The 23500-nt window shown below is 37.1% G+C and overlaps 1 protein-coding gene across 1 annotated transcript in view; it reads right to left on the minus strand.

Annotated features, from left to right (window-relative positions):
- Positions 1–23500, minus strand: part of LOC113232031 — a 215945-nt gene that overhangs the window by 78868 nt on the left and 113577 nt on the right. Inside the window, exon 8 of the mRNA XM_026466655.1 lies at positions 816–863. Coding sequence (XP_026322440.1) covers positions 816–863 — 48 coding nt within the window. The remainder of the gene's footprint in view (positions 1–815; positions 864–23500) is intronic.

A 23500-nucleotide genomic window follows, 5' to 3' on the forward strand; every position in this document is an offset into this window, starting at 1 on the left:
TAATATCTATAACATAAAACATTGTGATTGTAGACATTTTAACTTCTTTTCCTATAACAAAAAGGGTCAAAGAAATTGGAAATATATACGAAACAACAACATTTTAAAACATTTGTCTTATTCAAACTAAGATTAGTGATTAGTCCATCAAAACAAACTCAAACAAACCAAAACTTCGGAAAAGTTGTTTACGGTTATTGGTTACAGTAATTAGGAGCCACCGAATTTTATTAAGAATGTTTAAATATCAATTAAATTTCAAAACAAATCTTGTACTTCACATCCGTATGATGTATATAAAGTACCACGTTTGCTAGAAATTTAGTAGCCAAGAAATACAGAACATCGTTGTATTTAGTAAAGTAAATAGCGAAACTTCTAAATATATATTTAGTCGGTGGTACCTACATATGTATATCATCAAAATTACGTAGGATGGTTATCAAACAGAAAGTATTTCAAACATTTACCATAATCGTAGCGCGAACGGACCAAGGTCAATTCAAGCCATTCTTATGTTAATGCACATATTTTATTATGCTTTGTCATTTACACTACACGTCATTCTACACGGCATATTCATATCATATGAACATTCATGTGCTCCTACATTATCACATCGACGTAACAAACTACGATAACAATATACCATAACGTAAATATGTAAATAAAACTCAATCTATCAACCGGCATTTGTTTCTTGCCAGACTTGTATTACATGTTGCTGTACAATCACATGAATATTCATTTCAAGTTAAAGTAATAATTACGAAAAATACAACGACAAAAACAATCCACTTTATTCTTACGCTAACCTGGAGAAGTAGAACGCGCCTTGAACGTCGGAGCGATCATGACGGTCTCTGCAAATCAATCAAAGCCATCAAAAACTGATGAACACTGACACCTCACGTCCTTACCATTCACCTTGAATTTTAATCTATGCACCCTTAAGTAACGCTGATGGATCTTAAATAGCAGATTTCGAATGTACACTACTATTACCGCTCTTAATGGCAAGTAATATATTCCTAAATAAACATGAGCCGATATACGTTTGACAGTCCTTACACATACACCAGCGGCAAGATTTATGGTGGCACAGGTACAACATATCGAACATTCCTTATTCAAAGCTTGTACAATATTTGCGATCTACATGTATCCTTTAGAGTGAAATGTCTTTGCACTTTGCACTCATAGAGACAGATAAAACTGGGAGATGTCTCCAAATTAATCTCTGGAGAGAAGCCAAAGCGATTCGTAGTTAACAATTAAGATAACTAGTCTACCAATTGTGTCCCTATACTTAGTAGTAACGTATAAACTCAAATTTATAATATAAAACCTAACTAATTGTACCTTTACAAACACCATTTTGCGATGTAAAAAGAATAAAAAGACATTGTTGGTACGAATTATGACACAATCCTAAAACGACATTATGATTATAATTTTGAAGATAATTTTCAGCTTTTCCTAACATTCATAAATTTTAGATGATAACTGTATAAAATCTTTGTTATAAGCATTCCAAATACTAAAGGCAGAGGGGAGGTACGGAGAAAATGTAACTTTACAAGTACCTATACTTTACAATAGACGGGATATTATACTAAAGCACAGTTTTCCGTACAACCGTAAATATAAAAGGTAACATTTCTGACACTATGATTGAAATAAAAAATATGAAATTAAAAACGCTTATCATAACAATGGAGAAAGGTTAAACTATCACAAAAGGTTCACGATAGGTCTCGGGGGATATGAAATGTTAGTACGATAAAATGAGTGATACAATAATAACAAACGTAGCCAAATTAAGTTTTGTGTTCATACACATGCGGGTCTATTCATGATTTTCTAAACTAGTCAAACTATTCCAGATATATGTCCAAAATATTAACCCTACTATTAGAACAATAGTAAGAAGAATAAATTTTCGTTTAGATTTGATCAATACTTTTATATATATTTTTTTGTTAACCAGACATGTTAAATAAAACAATATGTTTTTCTGTAAATTTCCCGTCTTCACTAGTGTTTTTGTTAAATGTCATTCTCATTTTGATCTTTATTATTGTTCAATTATCTTTTTCAAGGATGTTATCATTTTTGAACCAATCACTATAACCATTGAAATTTCCTTTAAGAGTTCTATTTAAATAAAAATCTTGATGAGTGTTAAAAGGAATGTCTTTTTTCCTGAAAATATTCTTGCTAAATTTGTTTTTGTTGAAATCCGCGATTTGACTAAGAGGATCTGTGCAAGGTTTAAAAACCAGTTCCCAGACATTTTTGTTATCTGTTACTAAATTCTAAATTATATTATACATTATTGTGTATGACAAATACAGCAACATCAATAAATCGTTGTTTTAATAAATCTCCCGACTCATCTTGTATAATATCGCACATGACTACAAAATAATAATAACGCTAGTGAAACATCTGGTTTCCATCACAGTTACAATGCGTCATATAAACAAGTGCCCATCATGAGTTGACATAGATATAACACAAATGCTATAAAGATCCTTTGAAATTGTTATCCAGTTCCTCTATGATCCGACATTAACTGATGTTCCTTGAATAATGTCTTGCTTCGACATTCCCACAGCGACGAATGTAAGTCTTTTTACTGTATTCTAACTATACACCTGGATATTCTAAAGTTAAAATGATACAGATATGTTTACCGACTTTGACCACATCTTTCCGTCAGGTGAGATAATGAATAACGCAATATTTAGTTATATAAAAAAAAACATCGTTAAAAGAAACCACATGTAAGTGGCACCTTTATGATATTGTCGCGGTAATACGAACATAATAGCCATAAAATTTCAAATCGACTTTGTTGTTATCGCTACACACTTTTTCTCGCTATAAAGGTCATCAAATCTAGGTATCCGCTGGTATTGTTAAGATATAGTTTTCTAGATTGTATTCTGTTTACTATTTTCGAAATCACCACGTGCACCTCTTTCATAAAACTTCTTGAGAAGAAAGAAGAAAATATGGCACGCATTCTAGCTAAAATAAGTTTTCAAAGAATGAGTGTACGAGTAATGTGCTGGTTTTGAAAAGGTGCAAATAAGAAAACTAATTAATAAGGAGCATTAGAATCGTTCAAAGCGGGCGAAGGATGTCGGATGTGGGCCAGTTGGCGGAACGGTTTTAAACAAATATTGAATTAACGTGCACGGAATAATTGCGGAGAAAGCGTTTCTTAGACTAAGTTCAACACCCATCGGCCACTGTGTCAACAGTGCTTAGAAATTTAGATTGTGTACCACTGTGCTTCTGTTAATTGATTTTGATTTGTTTCTGAACGGATTCTCCAAAAACAATTTTAAAATATCGAACAACAACCGACATTTCTTTTAATCAATATTTGTTATATTTATATCAAGTAGGTGCATATGTGACACTAGAACATGGTACGTGACAAAATTTACCAAAATATATGACACTTTTGACATGGAACGTGACAAAATTTGCCAAAGTATGACATCCTTTGTATATGGAGATCAGCTCCCGTAGTGTGCTGCCTCGATAAAGCTATTATATCCACATTTAGCTCTCAAATTCGAGTGATAACCATCTAAAATTTTTTAAATATATATAATTATTGGCAAAAGGTGAGGACAACATTTTTAATACAGTTCAATACACACCCGACAATTTTTGTTTCATCGTTTTCGCGCAACGAAACGACAAAGATAGCTATATACGCAATTTCATATCGTTGTCTTTGTTCTTCAAAATGTATGACAATAGTTTATTACCAAATAAGCAAAGTTAGCTGTATATCAACTGAATTATATATTATCACGAGGAGGTTTATCACACATATACTACCCTGCTATGCTACGGCCACTGTTGTAATCAAATCGATAACAGTTAAATAACAATCAGTCATCTTCTTAAGTTATCTCGGTATTCAATTACAATATCGCATTTGACCAACCGATTGACATAACATTGTAAAATTAACAGTCAACTTCAGCCGTGAAATTTGAACAGTTATTCTATTAAAATTGTCAATATTTAAACGAGTCAGTAAAATTAACTCCTTCTGCGTATTAATGTATATTATTCAATTCAGGTGTCGCTCTTAACACTCAACTCTCGATTTCTTTTTTGTTGGAGAGTGCTTAGAAACTGTATGGAATTATAATATCACAGCTCTAAAAGGTGCTATAAAAAAGTATCTAGGTCAGTAAACTCCAATGGCTTCAAGGGACTTGTAAAGGATGTTTCTTGGTGCACATAATTAAGTAACCTATAATGCTTGTACTGACGATGTTCAGTGACTGTAGTTAGATGAATTTGTGCTTACAATATATTTGTAACATGCACAATATGGCAAAACCTTATTATTCAAATGTATTTAGCGTGTGTAGGTAATTTCCTTTTTTTGTCTGAAACATAATATGTAGAGGATCACGACAAGCACAGGCGAAGAGAATGCGCTAAGGTGCTCTTACTTTCATTGTGTCACTTCAGCTTTAGCTCATAACACACTAAAAGTGACTAATTTTATTAGAACATTACAATATTTCTCCTGTCATCATCAACCCATTTGTACGTTCCACTGCTGGACACGGGTCTTGTTTCAGGCGAGGGTTTAGGCCATTGAGCGTCACGCTGATCCAATGCGGATCGGGGACTACACACGTTTCTAAGGGTTGTAAACCTTCCTTAAAGTGCAGGTTTCATCACGACGTTTTCGTTCACTGAAAAGCTCATGTTAAATTTTAAATTAAACTTCACACATAAATTCCGAGAAACTCAGAGGTGACAACCCCGATTCGAACCTACGGTCTCTGCTTGAGGGGCGGTAGGTCAAACCATTAGGCTATCACGGCTTTATACTTTCAAAATTAAATATTACAGTCATTATGTAAGTCTAATGCGCGGGACTTCACATCGTAAGTACAGTTTGATTGTTCTTTGGCTTTTTACCTTTTCAAGCCAAGACCACAAGACTCAGTTCCCTTCAAATTGATATAATCCAACAGACACCTCCATGAATAATGTAAGGTAAATTACCAAATGCAAGAGCAGGCAAATGGCCATACTACGGGATTTTATCAATTATGATTAATTTTATTCATATTTTGCTACCATCCTAAATCCTAGCCAATTCTCGGTCGCATGAATTAGACAGGTAGTGTTCGCAGTCGCGGCTGCCAGCGGTCGGGCCGTGAAATCGAATTGGCCCACAGTCAGAGACGAAAATAAATATGTGTAAAATCGTATTTGGCTAAATGGAAACCTGAAGCCAGGAGTTGAGATCAGATTCCGACGGTATGTTTAGCTTCGCTAGTCGTAATTAAATTTCTTTTATAGATATTTCACGGTGCGGAATATGTGATACTTTCGTTCGTTGTAACTTTAGGTTTAGCGCGCGTAACGTCAGTGATAAACCCACGATAAACCATTATCGTATCATAGAACGTCTAAATAATATAAGTACTACGTACAAATCTGGTATCTATATATTTTTATATCCTTTTTTTTCTCTCTTCCGTGGTTATAATTTATGGAAGTTATTTAAGTATGTTATTTATTTTGTTAGTGCAAGTGCAATATATGCGTAGCATTTTTTCATGATATCATAAAGTGACAGGACGAACAAGTCGTGCACCTGGTTTTAAGCGTATTTTTTTAAGCCTATCAATAGCAGTTGCAGTGCCACTTCACAGGTTTAAATCTAAAAATGTTTTTAATGTCAATGTTAGGTAATGGCTTTTTATTTTATACTAACATTTAGTTCCTTAAGATTTTAATTTTGTTTTACTAACACTTTTGTATGGACCACCTTTTGAAGTCTGAAATAAAGTTATTTCATTTATTTATTTATTATTTAATTCGCAAAGATCTGAGAGACACTGCCACTGCGCCTGACCACTGACAAATCCTGATACATAAGTTGACAAGCCTCGTGTGCCTCCTAATTGTACCAGCATCCTTACTCTTCAAAACCGAAATACAATAATGCTCAGGCGGCAGAAATAGGCATTTGTTGCGCCCTCAATTAAGTTATAAAAAAAAATCCTGTAACACGCAGGTTGTCTGGAAGAGGTTGCTATGTAACAATAAAGCTATCTGTTGTACCTGTCTTTTGTATATTGTTTCTTTTTGTTGCGTATTTGTTTTTGTGTGCAAAACAGTATATTTGTATTGTAATTGTAATTAAGAATATATTACAGAAATTTAATACCATCTTTGAAGCATCGGATATAACGTCATGTTTCAACTAACTAAACGAACTATTTCCTCTATCTAAGTCTGACATTTTATTTGAATTAAACTGGCTGCCATAAAAATACATGCACGATTTTTAAACGATCTTCCAACAACAAACATAAAGCGAAGCACACATGGGTGTGTCGTCACACATGGATGCGCCTGCCCAACAAATAGAGCCCAGATCCTGTGCGCCGCGCCCGTCGCAATCAGCCTGTTCGTCCACGCCTTATTGACCGCAACTAGTGGCGGTTCAATTCAATAATGTGATATATAAAGTGCCTATTACTCACATGACCTCTATGTTTTATATAAGGAAGTTGAGACAGAAAGCTTAAACGGACACTAGCCTATTAGGTAAGACTTTCTATTGAACTCAATTTGTAACTGTTACATTGTAATGCGAAGACAGAGCTTTGCTTGTCTAGGTTTATGCTAAACGCAAAAAGTAGCAAAAGAAGCACTGAAACTAATTTAGTAAACATCGTTTTATGATCGCGGAATATATTTTGTATTTCTTAATACCTTATGACGAGAATCAATTTTTGAAAACTTCAGCAATCCTTTTTTCTACATCATACTAGCAATATAAATTGTTCGAGAAAACACATTCAACTATGCCGCCTAGGTAAACTCCAAGATTTTCCATAGCTTTACGAAGATTTAAATGTGTATAAGATTTACTGTTGAAGGAAAATGTAAGGTTGCACCCGATTTATGTTACACAAGAACGTATATTATGCAGTAAATATTATAACATATTATGCTCTACCATACATTAATTTCATATTACAGCTAAGTATGGCTTGTTTTAAGAAAAAGATCAATAGTATACGATCTGGTGTTTGTAGTCATAATAGAAAAGAACTCTAGCAGAATATAATAATAGAAAATTTGTGTAATAAAAAAATAATAGTAGAGCATCTGGTGAAAGTGTACCTATTTCTGCCGCTGCGGCGAGGATGACGTCGGCCCACGGTTTCGAGGAAAACCCGTCCCCACTGTCCTGGGGCATGGCCGGTGCTTCACGTTTCAGTTGGGTACGGCCTACCTGAGATTCAGGTCGAAAAGGGGCCTCTACACTGAAGCACCACCAGAGAATGTGGCGTCTACAATACATGACACAGGTCGAATGGATGTTTCCCCGGAGCTCTCTACCTCCTCTGGTATCACCAGGGAAGGAAAAGGGCCCTCCCCGACTCCCGACACCTACGAATGCCCGGCGGTGTCCATTAGCGACGACGAGTGTGTGTTGGGGATGGGAGACATCCGATTGAGCGAGGACGAGGACGTGGAACTGCTGTCTGGTGACGGCGGTATCCCCCTCGCTCAATAAACTGCAAGTCGTCCAGAACAACCTCCACCACAGCCAGGCCGCAACGGTTCAGCTCCAGAAGTGGTTGGAGGTAAACAACACAGCCGTGGCGCTGATCCAGGAACCGTGGATCAGTGCCCGCGACCAAATAAATGGACTCTCACATCTGAGAGCTATTATCCACCACTAGCTCCGATAAACCACGAACATGCATCTACTACTCTAATAATTTAAATGTACAGCCACGAACAGAATTCTGTTCCAGAGACCAGAGACCCGTCAAGCTTTTAGCTGACACGGCCACGGTCCTGCCCGAAGTGGTGCTCGCCTCTGACTATATGGCGGAGACTGATGTACTACCACCGCAGGAAATGGAACGGCTAATCAAATACTGCGAGCAGAACGGGCAGCACATTGTCGTGGCTACTGACTCTAATGCCCACCATCCCTTGTCAGAGGTAAGAACCTAACAGAATATTTATTCACAACTAACCTTCAAATCGTTAATAAAGGTACAATACCAATCTTCGTAAATAAAAGATGCAGGACTATTATAGACCTAACCTTAGCGTCAGAAGGAGCTGTAAATTTTTGTCCAAGACTGGCACGATTCCGAAGAAGCATCTTTCTCGGACCACAGATGGATAATATTCAGCTTAGAAACAGCTATCAAAGAACAACAACCGAAATGGAATCCCCGAAAAACCGATTACATTACATCTTGTGCACAAGCGAACAGAATACAGAAAATCCTAGGCAACTCAAATTCAACTAACCTAGGTTTAATACGCAAAATAGACAACACATATTATACAACTTCCCTTGCGGAAACGTAGAGAACCCTACTGGGAACACATTTCCCAAGATGTAGGTTCGTCCAAGACGAGTGCGAAGAAATGAACTACAACACATCGATCCATAACTGGCGACACGCTGAACAAGTAGTAACATACGAAAAGACAAAATGGGCAGTAAACACCTTTGAACCGTACAAAGCTCCAGGCCAAGATGGAGTATTCCCCGCACATCTACAATGGGGCGAGGATACACTGGTCCAGCACCTGGTCGACATCTTTCGGGCTAGTCTAGCATTCAGCTTTGTGCCCCGCAGCTGGCGAGAGGTAAAACTCATATTTATACCGAAACCAGGAAAAAACGACTAAACTGACGCGAAGTCCTTCAGATCAATCTGCCTCACATCGTTCTTCTTAAAAACATTAGAAAGGCTATGTGACAGAGAACTGAGGGATGGAGCGCTTAAGAACATACCATTACACGGAAACCAACATGCATACAGCCAAGGCAAATCCACTGAATCGGCCCTATACGGCATCGTTGTGGGTAAGATAGAAGTGGCCCTCAAAAACAAAGCAATCTGCCTAGGCAACCTTCATAGATATTGAAGGAGCCGATAAAACCAACTTCTCTAGCATACAATCAGCACTAAGAAGACACGAAGTGAATGAAGTGCTGATCAGTTGGATTAGCAACATGGTAAAACAAAGAACAATAAAAAACAACAGCAAATGAGACCCCATGGGCCATAGTAGCGAAGGGGTGCCCTCAAGGAGGGGTACTGTGGCCGCTGCTGTGGAACATGGTCGTAAATGACCTCATCACTAAACTAAACAAAGAACATTTCTATACAGTAGGATATGCTGATGACATAGCTGTACTGGTAACAGAAAATTATGTCAATACACTCTGCGACATTACACAAGCTGCACTCCAGATTGTGGAAAGATGGTGCAGGGTATACGAACTATCGGTAAACCCAACAAAGACGGAACTAGTAATGTTTACAAACAAAAGACTACTGGGTAACCTACTACCCAAACTCTTCAATACAGAACTACAGTTATCAACCGAAGTCAAGTACCTAGGGGTAATACTGGACAACAAGTTGAATTGGAACAAGCATCTGGACAACAAAATTAAAAAGCTACTATCACCTTCTGGCAGTGTCATAGAATGGTGGGTAAACAATGGGGACTTTAACCCAAGATAACACTATGGTTCTACACAGCGGTGATAAGACCCATGATCAGTTACGGCGCGATAGTATGGTGGCCACGAACCAAACTGACGACCGCAACCGACAAGCTGGACAAATTCCAAAGACTCGCTTGCATGGCGACGACCGGCTGCATGACGACAACTTCAACTGCGGCCCTCGAAATAATGCTGGACCTGTGACCCCTCCCACTGTTCATCAGACAGGAAGCGGCGTCAACAGCCGTGCGTCTAAACAGAGCCGGCCTTTGGACATGAGGACCCCACACACAGAAATCCTCTATAAGACTGTCAATAAGAAATCGCTACTGGAGGCGGCTTTGGATAGGATCCCAAAACAATACATCTTTGACAAAAAATTCAAGGTACAATTGTTTAAAGAACCCAACAAAGGACTGAAACCCAGAGAGGTCCACGTCTTTACAGATGGATCTAAACAAATTCAGGAATAGGTACTGGGGTATTCTCAAAAGACCTCAATAGCAGGATATCAACACCACTTGGTGACCACAACATAGTATTCCAGGCTGAATGCATGGGCATCAAGTTGGCGGCAGAAGCAATCATAGCGAGAAGAGTAAAGAACCACTCCATTCGAATACTCTCTGACAGTATGTCAGTACTACAAGCACTGAACAGCTATGACATAAACTCATTGCTCATTTATGAGCAAGCACTCATGGAGTTATGTATACAAAACCACGTAAATCTACAGTGGATTAAAGGACAAAGCGGCTTACGTGGCCAACGATGCAGCAGATGAACTAGCCAGAAAAGGGTCGGACAAGAACGCTGTAGGACCATAACCCATAGTGTCCCTCCCCTACCAATGGTCCAGAACAACTATACACAAAGGTACAAAATCTTCACATAATAATACATGGACTACCCTACACATATCTAAGGGGCACTGCCGGTTACCTATTTATGTCGTCAAGCAGTAATGTGTTTTGAAAGGTAGGATGCTGGTGAAATTACAGGGGACTTTCAACTTATGTCTCTGGGTGACGGGTGAAGTGGCAGTGCCCCTAAGATATTTGGGATTTAAAGCTCTGAATGGCATTGTAACTGCTATGAACAGACGTGTCGCTTATCACCAGGCGCATTTCTTCTTCGTCCCGTCATTTGGTATAATAAAAAAAAAAGCTTCCCACGAGTGCTTGATTACTCATTTTTATAATATTAAAAAGATAGTCGCATCTTTTTCTTACACATAGTATATCAAGAAATAACAAAATACAAATTCTCAGCATTGTACTAAAATAATATAGAATGTTAAACAGGAATTGTTGCAAGTAATACTAGTCGAGAGAAAACCAACAAATCTCAAAGAACAATTTAGAGTAATCCGAACAGGACGGTTAAATCCTGGTAAGATAGATTACCAATTTTAGAATACGATAAAACCACACCTAACCGGCTATTGAGACGATTTACTAGCGCCATGGGAATAAGTACAGTCAGAGAACAAATTGTTCACGTGTCTAAAATAGATGTAAATCACAATTCAAAAACTTTGATTTTCGAAAATGGAGAATCATCGAAATGTTATGGAAAAAGAGCAACAAAAATACTTATACATATGAATGGAAACATTAAGAACATATCACACAATTAATACAGTACCCCAACGCTGTGACGTAATGCAGTTAACTCCCAGATGAACGAATGACTCATAAAAGCAACTAGGCTAAATAAAGGAAACGATGGATACAATTTGCTGGAACCCAAGGAACAGGTAATTAAGTTACAGAATAAAGCGTAGGTAGGAGGGCTCTTCAATATTCTTCAATAAATTGCGAGATCATGTTACCAATAAGTAATAATCGTTGCGATAATTATGAACAATGTACAATGTGGAGGTAATATATTAGTTATAGGTTTATATGTTTAGACGTAACTTTGTTATAGTATCTACTATCGACATCAAGTTATTTTATTAGAGCGGCTAGAGAAACTCATGTTTGTCGACGGTATGTAATATGTACATATGTATATAGGGCACGTGTACCAGTAAAGACGATTTTCGCTAAGTATTGATGGCAACCATAAAACATTTTGCAAGAAAACATCCGTTTAACGGAACAAACATCAATAAACTTTCCTGAGATTATTTTGCTGTTACTAAGCTACTTACAAATGTACATAGTGTGAGAAAAATAATTCTGTTACGCGAATTCCTAATTGAATTGAAAACAAGTTAACGTACAGTATCTCCGTTAAAAAAACTTTTTGTCCTCATTCGTGGTTCACGAGTTCGAAACAAAATTTCCTCTTTTTGACAACTAGGTAATTTGCACCCGGAGGCTGCGAACGACGCAAAGTTAAATATTAGTTGGGAAATTGTTTTGGCACTATCATTGCCTACCTGTTCTGAATGTCATTAACGCTTTCAGCCCTCATATTCACTAAGGGTCAAAACAACAAACTATAATTAAGTAATAGCACATTTTCAACGACAAAATCTAATTTAGAAACTTGTGTCAACATAAAATGTGTTAAACAGAAGCTAGCGCGTTACGATCAGTGGGATCCTTGTATCTATAGTCGTATCGTAAATAATCAATACCGGTTTCCAAGTGCATAGAAACTTAGATATTATGACACAGTTGCATTTGCCATAAAAGGAACCACATAGAACTAACCGCCTGATCAAGACCCTGTTAGCATACATGATTTCTTGCTCAATCTCGATATAAGAGGAATTAAAATTCTACCAACGTTTAATGTCTAATAGCTGAATAGTTTGGACTATTATTAGCTGTAAAAGTAAATGGCTGGCCTGATATGCCGCAACTACGAACTACCGCAGAGTGAAGATAAGGCATCGCATGAAAATTGATTCTTCGCTTTCATGATAACAGAGGTGATTATAGAGCCCATCTTTTGGAAGAATAAGCCTTCATTAGCGTGAAGGCCTTTCGACATTTATAACCTTTGACTCACCACCTACGATGACTCGCATAGCATCGGTAACATCGCCACCTACTGTTCTTGCAGCAATTTCAAACAACGACGCTTGAGATAATTTGTATCTTCGGGGAAGATAGGGCGTAAAAGCCAATTTCATCAAACATGAGTTAATGACGCAATTGTGTTAAATTTCCCTGCTTTTTCAATGTTTTTTTTCAACACCACGTGACGGGACGAACAGATCGTGCGCCTGGAGGTAAGTGAAACGCCTGTACTTAACAGTTGCAGTGCCACTCAGAACTTTAAATCGCAAAGATCTGAAAGGCACTGCCACTGCATTCATTCATAAGTTGAAAGTCCCCTGTACCTGCAATTTCATCAGCATCGTACCCTTTAAAACCGAAACGCAGTAACTCACTCACATTACTGCTTGGCGACAGAAATAGGTGAAGTGGAAGTACTTTCCTGGACGAACTCTTTCACAAGGAGCTCTACTGCTATTGAAAATTATGTTATACGCAAATATTTTTTTATTATAGAAAAAAAACAAAGATGTAAATGTTTGATTTTCATATGTCTTTTAGACTTTGCAGTATGGCTTTTAAGGCCTTTCTTCTTCGAAGTATCTAAAGGTTGAGGGGTTACGTAATGTCTATCGGTCGACCTACATGGGGGTTTCTTTGAGAAGCCATTGATTAAGTCAATGAGAAGTAATGGCTAGTTGATGCATTTGTAATTTTAGTTAAGGTCAATTAAACAACTTGGTAACGGGGATTATCCAGTAATCTAGCGTTAACAGACGCCGCAGGGTGAGGTCCGCGGCCGTGACCTAAATGGCCCGGTGACTTTTGTGTTTGCTTGTTTATCGAATAGAACTTTTAATGTTTCTCTGGATTCGATAGGTTAATGGGTCCTTGAGACAGTTTACAAACAAAGTATTTAATGTGTGTCAAGTTAATGTTTACACGAACACGTAATTCAACGGTTAAAACAGTGTGACAATTATTTAAATTGGATAATTTATCAGAAAACTGTACAAGTCAAGTTTATAACAAATAGGGAAGATCAAAATACTGTTATACAGATGAAGATTATATATTTATGGATATATTTAAAACGTATGACATAATCGCCCAAGCCAGTTAAACGTTCAACAATTAAGCTTAAGTATTGTAGCGTTACCCTTAAATTCGTTAAATCTAGCATAACGTAAATGTGTATCTTCCAACTCGCATTCAACTCCTGTCTAATGAAAGCACCGTTATTTCGACTGCTAATAACACGACTGGCGTTAGTTGAACTCTGACATTCATGCTATGGAACAATTTTCTATACACCATTTTCTTTCTTCCAAATAACAGACCCTTCTTTTCAATTAAATTAAGAGTTATTGCTAAAATGGATAGCAACAAATGATATCTCAAGTATAACGGTCACGTACGAGCAAACTCTGGTTGTTCGGTAGATTCATTAATAAACCAATATTTGGAATTAGGTTGTCGTGATTTAGTGATTTGGATGAATTACGTATGATTAGGTATGTAAACAAACAGCTTAGTAAAGACGTCTTACTTCGTGTAAATTACACTCCCATGTCTAAAACGGGACAGAGGAAAATAAATGTCAATATATTTATTTCTTTATGGAGATTTGACGCCAACTAATTGTTTTTAGTTACCATAAAAACATGTAGGAGTAGTAGAGCTGCTTGTAAAAGAGTTCCCACAGCCAACCGGTAATGTGAGTATTAATGTGTTCCGATTTTAAAAGGTGCTTGCAACTTACGTCTCAGGGTGATGGGTGCAGTGGCGGTGTCCTACAAATGTTTGCAATTTAAAGCTCAAAGTGGCATTTTTGCTAATGTATTGTTGTAATATTCCGATTTTGCTTGACATGTTCTTTGTTTGTTGTTTTTTTTAAATTTTCATATGAATTTGTAAATAGCATACCCTTCTCGAAACGCAATTCTTTAATATATATTAATAATCCTTTGCAGAGACAACGTTACAGAGACAGGAGGATGTTAGAAACAGGCAAACAAAGGGAAAGCTCCTACAAAGGACAAAAACGACTTTTCGATTTGGCTAAAATCAGTCACCACCCAGACAGTATCCCGGAGGGCAGACGTCCTCATTACAGATCATTGAACAGTAAACAACTTCATCTAATCCGCAATTATTTTATATTCGACAAATGAGCCGCTTGTGGTTATCTACAAAATGTAACTACGTACTTATATCATTCTAGCCGGTTTCGTCTAAAGCGACTGTAGTTTTAATTCGAAGTCCTATAAGAAAAAGCAGTAATATGCGCGGGACATATAGAACGTAAGTGGTTGCGCAGGCATAAACGTACTCTCTTGTCCTAGTTCACCTAGATCAAGTGGAACGGGAGGCCGCTACGACCGAGGGTGAGTTCGGATGCAGTTTCTGGCTGACAGCTTCTCATGACTTCTACTATCGCCCTGGGCCCTCACCAACATTGCCTCGCTCACCAGCCACATTAATGTAACTACGTAATAAAAACCTTTAAGGACTAACCACACACATCAGGGCCGTGCCCGGGACCGGGTCAGGGGTTCAAAAAAATATAGCTGCGTATATTTTGTAAGTACTCCTTCACACATTCCGGGTCCGGGCCGGCGCCGAGACTATCTAACACGGCCCGTCCACGTCCATGCCCTGACGTGTGCGAATAGTCCTTTGTGTTCAGACCACACAGTGGCGGCCGCAAAAGCGTTCCGGGAGCGGGAATTTTTGCAATATACGCGTTCATATGAACCCTGTCGCACTGAAACGAGCTGCGGCGGCCGTTCATATAAACTCGTACATTGCAAAAATTACCGTGTCCGGAACGCTTCCCCGGCCGCCTCTGTGTGGCCAGAGCAGTAATGATAATATCTGGATTAGTACGATGGCACTAGAATAATACCTTGCATGTGTACTTTTTTTATGTTGCAATTGACAACGGGACGGTCATGTCGTGTACCTGGTGGTAAGCAACACGGTTGCCAAGTTCGTATCGCAAAGATCTAAGGCGCATTGCCACTATACCAGTCACCCTGACACATAAAATTAATATGTCCCATGTAAATTCACCAGCACCCTTATCCGTCAGAACAGAAACACTAATGTTTTTATTACTACCTGGCGGCAGAAATAGGTTCTTTTTTACTTTTATAATTATCGTATTCAATGTGCTTAAGGTCTATATCGATACGAAATGGAAAGGTAAAATGTCTAACGTGCATTTGGAAAATATTACAGGATGATTTATAGTAATTTTTTTTTTCAGAATACAAAAATCATAACTCAAATTTTATTTTTTATATGGAAAAGCTGAAACTAATATTTATCTATATCTAGTTTTGTATTGAATTCTTTCGCCCTTCATGCAATCCGTGTTTGGAACGCGAACCCGCTAAATATAAGGCAAGCTCAGACTAAGTTATCTTTCAAGCGCCGTTGCGCTATTATCTTTTTGACAATCTTCTAGATCAAGACTCTGCATAATGTTGCTGTGGGTAATATATATTTTTGTTGGTACTAGATATATTATTAAATAATATTATGTTTACTATATATTGTCAGGTATATTTATTGTGTATGCCTTGTTTATTATTTACGTATATCAAGTATGTTTATGCTGTAATATGTATATTATATACTGTATAAACTAACCACAAAATTTTGACTTATGATTTTTTTTCTGTTTTAAGTGTAACACAAACCTTTTTTTTCTGTTTGGCGAAATGTTGACTGGTAGAGAATGACCTACGGCATGAAGACCGCCATTTCACAGGCGTATACATGAGATACCTAACCCCCAGGCCCAAACAGACCTTTTGGTTCTAAGTGCCATCTGACGTATTGAACAAAGAAAAAATGAAAGCAATTTCAATTTTATTGTATAAGCGATACAGTGGAGTGTTGCTTGAATATAATCAACATATTTTTAAAACCAATACTAAATTTCGTCATTTGACATCTTTCAGCCCAATTTACTTGAGCAAGTGGCTTGTTATATGGACTGCCAGTTACACAGTGCCAGTTACAGTGACAATATGTGTTGCGTGTGTGGTTATGCGTGGTTCGATTCCACGAGCACTATTTTGTTTTAACGTTATATTTTTAAAAGTATTGTTTAACTTTTTAATGATAACGGTGACAAATCACAATATTTGCTCACTAGAAATTGCCTTAGGTGGGTGGGTAGAAATTATTAATAAAGTGTAAGGTGGGTATGGATAGATTAACAAATGACGAAATCGCTTTGCAGTTTGCATACGATCGTGTCTTCTGTGATTACGCATTGTTCCACGTTTCGTTCCCATTTACCTATTCAGTTTTAATTACTTTCAAAGTTTTCTTTCTTGTTTTAATATGTCGCCTTAGTATGTCGCACGTAACGGAATTATTAAAATTAGAAATTATTGTTCTGTATGAACAAGACTTAGACATTCCTTACACCTATCCAGACGTTAAAAACAAAAAATATATAATAGTCCTGGCAAAATAATATTTTATTTTTAATGTGACTCGAACCATGCTTGCCTTAACTTGCAAAGCAATCCTTATGCCGCTTGGCCACGACGGCTTTACTAAAGCTGGTTTAAATTTGTATTATGTACCTTAAAGATCAAATTGGCTTAAAAACTTTCTTACAATGTCATTCACAAATGAGACGACCAGGGAGTTATACAAAAATAAATTATACGGCTCACAGGTTAATGATTAAGTTTTTTTAATAATTTTCTTTACATTTTTGTGCTCAGAACCAAAACGTCGGCAAAGTTAGCTTGGGGGAGTCAGGTATCTTGTGTACGTGTGTGTATGACTGTACACTATTGAATTGTGCAAAAAGATTAAATGAATAATATGTGTACTTAACGTGCTTAAAGATTTTATTTTCCACGTTGTATAAAATATACATACCTATCTATATATTTCAATAATCTGACAGATAAAGCGTTCTTATTTATTTCGACCGTGACCTATGGTCATTATTTCAAGTGCAACGGATCTTTACGCCCACGTTCAATAAACTGCTTTGGTTATAGCACTTAGTCGCATTTTCTTTTTTTCCTATTGGATATGAATCAAATGTGTCTCTATAAGTCTTATTATAGGTGTAAAGTTTACAAACATTCGATAATATTTTAAGTTGTAATATGTATTCATTTGTTGTAAAATAGAAAAAACAAGTCTTGTGTTTTTGTTTACTGCATCTTTAACACTAGGTTAACATATTACTACTTCGATAGTATATTTGTATTTTTTTAAATGTTTAATGTTAACCGTCAGTGTACAGGCGATGCCCTAAGATATCTGACTCCTAACAGACTATTTGGTTCTAAGTAGATCAGTGTGAAGAAAGGTGTTAAACAAAGTTAACCTTTAACGACTGAACGTTGACTACAATATACGTACATATTTAATAAGCTTCCAATTTAGACTGATTTATCATTCATGTATTCTTTCTAAATCACGTCCACTTTATAATTGTACTATGTACAGATTTTGGATCATCTAGAACGTAACAAATTGGTACTCAATACGCAAAAAGCATAAACTGGAAGACCGCGCAAAAAATAGATTTATAGAGCCGCTAGAGACAGGAAAAGGTGGAGGAAGCTGTAGGAGACTTTTACCACTGAAAATGTGGTACTTATCTAGAACAGAAAAATAAATAATATATAACGCACACACTTAATATATAATCGTAGAGTCTAACATTTAAGTTTTTTACTATTTTGTAAGGTAGGAAATAAAGCTGTATTATTATTATTATTATATACAGTTTACTTCTTCATCATCAACTCATTACACGTCTCACTATTGGGCACTGGTCTCCATAAGGAGAGTGTTTAGTCACTCACGCTGACCCAATGACTTAGCAAGAGGTATTTCTACAAATGCCGTAACTTAGAAATTAACCTCCTAAGACCCATCAAACTATAATGGAAAAAGCACTAAACGACCAATGTACATTAAAATGTATTGAATATAATTACATGCTTCAAGGTCAAGCAAAAATCCCCTCAGTTTTGTATGAAAACCATATTTTTCTAGATACCCTAAGGTCCCATATAATACGTAGCGCTAAATTAGAATTCGATGTTTACAGTACCAATGTACACTAAGCGTTTACGTGATCTCAGGAATATTTTTTTCTGGATCTAAATTACTTTATTATTACGTACATTTTGATATACGTGGTCCCTTAACAGTTTAACAGCCACTGCCGCACGACCACGCACACCATTTATCGGGTCTCAAATCTAGGGAATTGCCTGTGTTATATACTCATACTCATATATCTGGTACTTCACAGCAACGGAATTCATTCCGAAGTATTACCCAGAACACTCAGACCAGAACAAATTTAGAAAAGAAAATTTTCAAAATTGGTCCTACCGGGAATTGAACTCGGAACCTCCTCATATAGCGCCCACAGAGCAATCAATCGTTAAAGTCATACGTACAAACCGCGACAGGGATTTGAACCGTGTCGGCATCTCCATTGGGAACCAAGCTCTCTCCTACATCAGTAGTAGATTATATTTATATTAATAACAATAAAAAAGCTGTGATAGCCTAATGATTTCATTTTACCGTCTAGCCTCTCAAGCAGAGACCGTGGGTTCGAATCCGGGTTCGCACCTATGAGTTTTTAAAAACCACATTTTAATAATAGTTTCGAATCCATCAAAGCAGTAGTTTATTTTGAACAAAAAACTATTTGTAATTCTGTTGCATTTCCCGTTCAGTACTAATGGCTACGAAAAGTGACACAATGCAGTTTTTTTTTGTTATTGCTTTTTCGGCTCTGGGTACTTTGGCCTATCGTCAAAATGATCACAAATTCACAAATTAAAAAACGAAAATATTACACATAAAAAGGAAAATAAAAACACTTTAAATTTCGTTTAGTGTTGCCAGACGTGTGAGCTGTAACATACTTTATTTTTAATTTCGAAATAAGACACTCGTGCCCAACAGTGGGACGTATAAATGGGTTGAAGATGATTTCTTCCACTGAGCTATCACGGCTACAATTTACTTAAAAAGACAACGAAAAAGGGGTATATTTGTCAGCCCACTATAATTGGATAGAGGTGTTACTATGACGAAACGCCTTCGTGAACATATAGAGGTAAATAAATGATGAAATTTGAATGCCGGCCAATGTTTCACGTCTTTGAAAGCTGTATTGTATTTCTCACTTGCTACACGCCTCATTGTATAATATTAATTATAAATAATAGATATATTGAACGACAGCGTTGTTCCAGATGTCATATGAACCATGCTATAGAAATCCATTGAATCTAGGTGAATGTCAAATTATGCAACCAGATTAATATTGATAAAATACCTCGTTCAATATATGTACATCAATTGTGTTGAGATTACGTGGTATGTCTCTTTGATCTCTTACTTAGACTTATGTAATGTTCATTTGCTAGTCACGATTCTTTTCTAAGGTTTAGACCAAAGTCCACCATATTGACCTAATTTGCAGGACTTCATTTTGCTTTCTATGCGATTTAATTAATCTTTTTATTTACTTCGTGCAGAGTGAAAAATAATCTCTGTTTTATCGAGTTCTTAGGCTTAGACTTTCGCGTTTAGAAATATTTTTTTTCTGATCGCGTAATTTGTTTTATCAAACAACCCAACGCAAGAGTCAGCCGTGACCATGGTACCTGTAAAGGGCCCGAAACGTTGTTTTGTTTGAAAAACATATATAGGCGATTTAGATCCGAAAGATAAAAATGTTACATTGTAATCCCTATTTTAATTCATTTTGCAAGGAATATACAGGTTGTTCTACGGCTATGCCACACGGAGGGAAAGTATTTGTTGTAGTAATTGTTTTTAAAATCAAAATGTAGTCTTCTTTTAGTAAAATTTTTTACCTACGGTATTTAAGGTACTTTCCCTCCGTGTGGCATAGTGGGACACCCTATGTAAAACTTCAAAGAGAGAATAATAATAATACCTCCAAAGACGTACCCGCAGAAAAAGCACACGGCTGCAAAATCATGCTGAGTGGCTTAACATGAGTACCAAAGGACTCCGAGCCGCAACTTCACGGGCCCAAGTGGCAATAATGATAGCCGACTTTCGATAAGAGATGGCACAATAAGAAAAAATATTAGATGTATAGATACTTTTTTGTTTTCTTGTTGTCTTAGTAAAAGGCAACGACTAAGGAACGTATGCTGGGCAGCAGAGTTCCCCTGGTATGATATGTACTAAATCGATACAATCCCCTTATTTCAACTTGGCTGTCAAGAAGATCAAGGATCGCCAGATCCTTCCGCATACCAAATGCTGTGTGGAAAGGTGCACATTATCAGTGCACTTATTATAGGAAATATACGATTTTGGTTGTCAATTTTAACGAATGCCAGAGTGCATTTACATTTCAGCGGAAACCACTAAATGCATTAACCGCAGAAACCAATAAATTACCTACGTATATTGGACGCAACTAACTTCTAATGAATGGCAAGTATATCGCACAAATAATTTGATTAAGCCGAACTTCGTCGAATATTTCACATGTTGGCCCTCTTGGCAGCAACACATTGGCATGGAACTTAGCAACTCATTAAAATTTGATATAAAAAGTTAACTCATAAATATTTCGATAGTTCGGCGTTTAACACTAATTTAATTGCTAATGTTAACAAATTCGCATAATTTCCATAATAACTAGACCAACCCGACCTCCGATAGAAGACAGCCTCCGGGGAATGGCGCCGAAACAACTAAAGATATACTAGACATTGAAAGCGTCTGATAAAATGAGAACGAATCTATATATCACATGTTGAAAAAAAGTACCTAGTTGACAGCGATGTCAGTAAAAATAAAACTACCGATAAAAGATAAACAATAAAACCGAGCGACCTTCGACATTCCGTTATCGTGTGTAATATCAAACAACGATCACTCTATAAAATACCTAATTCATTAACAAATCCCAAACGTGCAGTCCCACTTACGTTAGTAAAAACAATAATATATCCCTTGTATCCGTACTCGAATCACGTAGCACACACGAGTTCTAACGTCACATTTAGTTATCATTAACTCAATTAAGTTATCCTATCACTATACACTGATTGTTTATTATACACACCGTTGGATTTGTATCAGGATGACATTTCTCGACGTGTCGCGGGAGACGAGGGGTCGCAGGGTGTGGGAGAGGTGAGGCAGCGACAGTTGGCGCGGGAAAATGTCGGGAAATAAACGGAAAGCGACGCGCGCCGACGTGTGGCGAGCGTGGCGGCCGCGATGCGACTGACGCCCCGCGCGTGATAACGCCGTGCTACTCGGAAAATGGAAAACAATGGAAATACGACAAATGGATAATTCGTAACCGGTTTGACAATAATGATTTAGATAATAGTGTATAAAAGATAACCGGGCGCACAACCTCGCGTGGGCCTAACTCGATTCTATATACGCAAGTATTTTGGTTCCATGTTTTGGGGTTAGGAGGATTCAACCTAGCTTTATAATGTTGGGTGATCTTTTAATACTGATTAATTGTAATAACTGCTGCACTACACATAATAACTACTTAATTGACAAGTATAATATTTCATGAAAGATGGTTGTATTTAGATTTTGCTCGGTTCAAAAGTATCAAAGAAATGTCAAAAAGCAAATAATAGAGTGCTACTATAAAACTCACATTTCGGGAGGGCCCTTAAATTTGCACGTCATTCGGCGAGACAGGAAGGGCCGAGAATAAACTGGGACAAATATCTCGAAATAAACTCGACTCTCAACTGCGACTAACTCGGGACTGCATTACTTCAATGTTCTTTCAACAGACTGTTTCTTAGACAACTGTCTAAATAAATAGAGATTTATTTGAAGAAGTTGCGAAAAATACTACAATACATTCCTATTTGTCGAATTCAGAAGTAACTAGTTACACTTGTTTTAGCAGTAATTTTTTTTGTAATTTTTTATCACAACAATAATTCCAAACTTGTAATTTTCAATTTAATATGCTTTATTATTGCAATCATAGAAATTATCTTCCTTTTTCTTAAGTTTACATTTATACTATACGGGCTATAATCATCAAGTGTTCTCTTCTACATTTACGAAATAGTTGTCTGAAAGAAATAATAATGGAAAAAAATGAAAATATAATAGACAATTATATTTAATATAAAGTGGGTCACTTTATATTAAATATAATTGTCTATTATATTTTTTAAGAAGCCAAGTGACGAGACGAACAAGTTGTGCGCCTACAACTTGTGTGGTAAGCGACACGCCTACGCATAACAGTTGCAGTGCCATTCATAGCTTTAAGTCGCAAAGATTTGAGGGGCATTGCCATTGCGCCCGTTACCATGAGACATTAAGTTGGTCCGTCTCTGTAATTTCACCAGCACCCTTACAAACTAGGCTAGCACGATAAGGCGCGACTAGCGCGGTAGCGACATAAAGCGCGAGATACTGTTATTCTTATTTTTATTCTTACATTTACTTATATAATTTATATTTTATTCTTACAGAATGCAGTAATGCTCACATTATTGCATGGCGACAGAAATAGGTAAAGTTCTCTATTGGAGCTCTATTGCAACTAAATATTACTATTGTATTGTATACTTTTTTTATAACATCAAGTGACGGGATGAACAAGTGGTACGCCTGATGGTAAGCTACACGCCTGTCCATAACAGTTACAGTGCCACTCAGAGCTTTCAATTGCAAAGATCTGAGGGGCACTACCACTACGCCCGTCGCCCTGTGACGTAAGTTGACAAGTCCCATGTGCCTGTGATTTCACCAGCACCCTTACCCTTCAAAACCGGAACACAGTACACTGACATTACTGCTTGGCGGCAGAAATAGGTAAGGTGGCGGTACTACCCTGGATGGACTCTTTCACAAGGAGCTCTACTGCTACTAAGACTGCTATTGTACGTGACGACTGTTTCAGAATGAAATGTAAACT

Source organism: Hyposmocoma kahamanoa, unplaced genomic scaffold (assembly GCF_003589595.1).
Source record: "Hyposmocoma kahamanoa isolate Upper Pololo Valley unplaced genomic scaffold, ASM358959v1 66, whole genome shotgun sequence".
In the NCBI taxonomy this organism is placed as follows: Eukaryota; Metazoa; Arthropoda; class Insecta; order Lepidoptera; family Cosmopterigidae; genus Hyposmocoma; species Hyposmocoma kahamanoa.